At 31.0% G+C, this 4,761-nt stretch overlaps 1 protein-coding gene across 1 annotated transcript; it reads right to left on the minus strand.

Moving 5' to 3' along the window:
* Positions 1–18: 18 nt before the first annotated feature.
* Positions 19–2,895, minus strand: LOC108738778 (coiled-coil domain-containing protein 186). The gene is made up of 7 exons (XM_025974670.1): positions 2,553–2,895; positions 2,314–2,494; positions 2,011–2,250; positions 1,804–1,950; positions 1,532–1,750; positions 766–915; positions 19–711 (listed from the first exon to the last, which is right to left on the minus strand). Exons 1-7 carry the CDS (start codon positions 2,885–2,887, stop codon positions 655–657), a joined length of 1,329 nt encoding a protein of 442 aa, XP_025830455.1. The 5' UTR covers positions 2,888–2,895; the 3' UTR covers positions 19–654.
* Positions 2,896–4,761: the final 1,866 nt, after the last annotated feature.

Below are 4,761 nucleotides of genomic sequence, written 5' to 3' on the forward strand. Positions count from 1 at the left end.
TCAATGAGACTCGAAGAATAAACCAAATAAATATTTTATTTATATCTTTAATACATTAAATACAATGTTTCAATTTTTAGGTACACTGATATTAAAACGTAATACAGTTTTTATTTATTATCATATTATATCTTTTAAGTACTTAGTAAAGACAATAAAAAAATATATAGAAAGACTAGCAAAACTGCAACACAATTAGGTTTTAAATAAATATAAAATACATAAATGCACCGTTATGATGGTAACACGTATCTCAAAAATTATTCCATTAGTTATAAACCAAAAGTTGTGGTAAAAAATGCCTCAAAATTCATTCATTAATTATAAATCAAAAGGTTAATAAGTACCAAAATATCCGAATGTAACAGTTTTTCAAGGAAAATATAAATCAGCCTTTAAAATTAATAACAACTTCTTAAAACTTGATGTACAAACCACCAGTACAATTATTAATACTTTTCAACAATCATTCACACAACTGCTCAGGAGATTCAGCTAATGGTAAAAATATTTAAGACTTCCTATATATATTTAAAATACTTTGTAAATTGAATTCGGCAGACGTTTTGCTCTGCATACAGAAATGCCCTTTTATAAGTAAATACTCAACATTATCACAAGTTGATTTTTTATCAATAGGAAAACAAATGTAAATTATGGTCTAAGTTTATTAAGTCTGTCTATTTCGGCCCCAAGTGTATCAACATTTTCCTAAAATCGTAAAAAAATTAGCATTACAATTAGTTAAAAAGGGAAAACACAAACCTTCAATGTAATATTTTTAAGTAAGGCATCTTCAAGTACGGCTTGCAATTTTCTGTTTATATCAAGGGACAGTTCTAGTGTTAGATTGTTGTCTGCCACTCGTGAGCCATACACAGATGCCATTATTCCATGCGTTTTTGCTATGTTTGCCTAAAACAACAACTCTAACATATTATACCCTTCAATTAATATTTTTTTAGAACTACAACATGCAATTAAATAAAGCAAAATTGCATGAAAAGCATGCAAAATGAAGTGCATTTGTTCAATAACTAGGGCTAACTAAGTATTATGCATTTCTGCAATTAATACAGTAGATACTCGATAATGTGAACAAAACAAACAGTTGCTTACATATTGGTTTATTCACATTAACGAATGATATTTAATATGTAGTATAGACATATCTATAATTAGTAAAATAAATATACAAATATAAAAAACTTACTTATTTAGTTAAAAGACAACAAGAAATACATAAAACAGTATTCAGAAGTTAATATTTTGTCCGAGGACTTATTTTTTGTAAGTTCTGCGATTATTTTTCTGTTGTTCACATTATCGAGTGTTTACTGTAATAACTTTGTTTAAATTCATTTGATAACTTACCGATTTTTTGTTTTCTGTTGGCATGGAATATAAAAAGTAAATCTATTTTTTTTTCAGTCGTTTACATTTATAAAATAAAAAGAATGTGAAATGACTATTAACAAAAAAATGCACCTTACTTAAATTAACGAAATGATTATATACGTGACACTTTTACCTTGTTTTTATCCATGGAATTTGATGTTAATGCTCCAGCATGATCATGGAGCATATAATTTTGTAATAAACGTGATTTCTTTTGTAATTCCTCGACTAAAGTGTTGATATGTTCTTCTAAAAAATCTATTTTTTCTGATTTTCTAGCACTGATTCTCTGTAGTTTCACTATGTGATCTATTAACGTTTGTTTTTCTATGACCATTTCAGGTTGAATTACCTAAAAATAAGTCTACATAAAGGGCCATTCTTCTTACAAAATAAAATTTTCACCTTTATTTGTTCGGTTGTGGGAGATGGAGATGAATTGGACCCCCCTTCTCCAACACTAACAGTGCTACTGGAACTGCTAGTGTTGTTGCTAGAAATTTCATTTTGCTCCAATTTCTTCCTACACTGTTGTAGTTCCTTATTAACTTCCTAAAATAATGTAAACAAAATATCAACAATTTAATTCTCTAATAATATAAATTGAGTTACTCGAAGTGAAAGTTCCAATTTCCTTTTCAGTACTACATTTTCGCCCTTAAGATCCGCCGATTCTTGATTTAAAGCCTCACACCTTTTAATTTGTTCTGCCAATTCAGCCTTTAAATAATTCACATCTTCTATATGCTTTTTACGCTCCTCATTTAGTTGAATGGCGAAACTGTTAGCCTTGGTCTCGTTATCTTTGACTGAATTTTTTAAAATCGTTTGTTCACAAACCAACTGCTGCACCTAAAAATAAATAGTGGTTGTTAACAGGCAACTAAATCTACAATCAGACAATAAACAATTTACTTTGGTCTCTATAGACGTGAATTGTGATTGTAATGCGACGTTTTTATCTGTTAATTGTTTTGTGAAGGCTAACATTTCAGCTTCACGTTCTTTACAAGATTTCATGTCCAATTCCAAATCGATGTTTCGCTGTTTAAATGCTGCTAATTGAACATTTAGTTCTTCTATTTGCTTATCCTTACTGTAAAAATAATAATAGTATTAATAACTGATTTATAAATATTTGTTATAATTCTTACATTTTTTGTACACACTTTAATTGTTCAAGTTCCATATTTTTTGCATTCAATTCTTCTGACAATTGTTTTTGCTCTTCACTGTTGTTCCTCAGGGCAACATAGTCTGCCTCCAAATTGGTAAGTTGTTTTTGCAAATCTCCCAGCTTTAGAGAAAGGTCTTTGTTTTCTTGGAAAAGCTCAATCTCCTTGCTCTTCATCTTTTCTAGAACAGACTGAGTTTGGGATATTTGACTTTCTTTTTCAGTCTTTTCATGTTTCAGTAATATTAACTGTGCTTGCAGTTCTTGAACTTGTTTCCCTAAAAATATACACTCATGAAATGTACAGTTTCTCATTAAATGTGTATATTCAAAAATTATTCCATTAGTTATAAACCAAAAGTTGTGGTAAAAAATGCCTCAAAATTCATTCATTAATTATAAATCAAATGGTTAATAAGTACCAAAATATCCGAATGTAACAGTTTTTCAAGGAAAATATAAATCAGCCTTNAGAAATACTTTATGTAAAGCCTGAAAAGGTGGCAACCCTAGTCCCAAGACTGGCTGGACACGCACCTCCACCTTCCTATCTTAAGCTAATCTTTGCATTTCCTGAAAAACATTCCATATCCTTAACAGTCCTCTTTTCTTAAGAATTTTATTTTTTGTGAAGAATTGGGCTAATTGTTACACATTCGTATAAAGTACTTAAAAATGATTTTTCTTTTTTATTTTTATTACTAGACGCCACAAAGGCCAACCTGCCACCAAAGAAATAGCATTTGTGCATGCGATTTTGGCTGCTGGAATAGTCCATACTGTAACCAGGAATTGTTCAAGGGGGAACATCCCCGGGTGTGGTTGTAATCCCACTTATGGAAACACAACCGTTCCTTCAGGTAGAGAATCCAGGATGTTCGAAATTGATGCTTCTATAAAAGTGGGGGCTGTGGATTGGCATTGGGGTGGCTGTTCCGATAACGTGGAATATGGAGAACAAATTTCCAGGACCGTACTCGATCAGACTGAAAAAGGAAGGGATGTAAACGCTCACATTCATCTACACAATAATCTCGTAGGGAGAAAGGTAAATTCAAATTGTTTATAAAGTAGTAGCTGCTGTACGCATTTAGTGACGTAATAAGTAATATTTTAATTAATAATAAATAATTACAGTTTGTTTGTCTTTTATGGTAGAGCTTTGCTAAAGTGATTTCAGTCTTAATATTCTAATTTATGTGCTGAGGATTAAAGATTAAAACCGAATTTATTTATTCAAAAACTACCCGTTAGTTTCGCCCTTCAGTAGAAATCTTTCTCAAGATAATTGTGTGAATCATTTGTTTTTACACCCTACTTTGGTGTTGGTTTTGGATAAATAAATTGAATTTTCATTTGGGGGCCTAAATGGTGGCACTCAGTTGCATGTTTGGTACTTTTTGGCATCAGAAAGTGACTGCAGTTTCAGTGTTCACCCAAAGTGCCGCCAACGCCAGTTACGCCACTGTCTTGGCTTACGATATGTACAATTTCTTATTGTTTTAGCAACAAAGTTAATGTAGCCCTGTAAATAGGAGCAAATAGATATTAAATTCGAGTTTATTACTAGGTCGTGCGTGAAAGTATGACGAAAAGGTGCCGCTGCCATGGAGTGTCTGGTAGCTGTTCGATGCAGACTTGTTGGATGCAATTGGCCCCGTTCTCAGAAGTTGCAGAGCGATTAAGAAAATTGTATGAAACAGCTGAAAATATCAACTACGAGGATGATTTAGGAAATACGGCGTATGTAGGCAATGTTGCCGAAAAATTGTTAAGAAGTAAACGTTACAGTCTGGTTTATACCAGAAAATCGCCGAATTATTGTCGAGCCAACAGTGCGATAGGTAACAATTGAATCGCTAATTTTTAATACATAAATACATACAAATAATTATGCATTAACACATTTAATTTAAGATTAAAGACCAAAAACCTATCTAATTTTAATTAAGTAATTTGTAGAACTTAATGGTTTTCCTTTATTTATTGAATGTTTAAAAAATTAGTTAATGCAGTAAAAAACATGGCAAAGGATAATTTAAGATAACCTTAAGCAAATCAGATTAGCAGCGATTTTCTAATCCTAAGTGGATTTTATTTAAGTTATTTTTAAATGAAAAATAATAGTTATATAGACACATCATGTAGTAATGAAAAACTGCTTCAAAATTTAAAGTAAATATACTAAT

The sequence above is a fragment of the Agrilus planipennis genome, unplaced genomic scaffold, assembly GCF_000699045.2.
Source record: "Agrilus planipennis isolate EAB-ADULT unplaced genomic scaffold, Apla_2.0 scaffold197, whole genome shotgun sequence".
Classification (NCBI taxonomy): Eukaryota; Metazoa; Arthropoda; class Insecta; order Coleoptera; family Buprestidae; genus Agrilus; species Agrilus planipennis.

Coding starts and splice junctions, on each gene's coding strand:
- LOC108738778 (XM_025974670.1), bottom strand. CDS start 2,887: ATGAGAAACTGTACATTTCATGAGTGTATATTTTTAGGGAAACAAGTT. Junction 1,751..1,803: donor CCACAACCGAACAAATAAAG/GTGAAAATTTTA, acceptor ACTTATTTTTAG/GTAATTCAACCTGAAATGGT. Junction 712..765: donor TTAAAAATATTACATTGAAG/GTTTGTGTTTTC, acceptor TTACGATTTTAG/GAAAATGTTGATACACTTGG.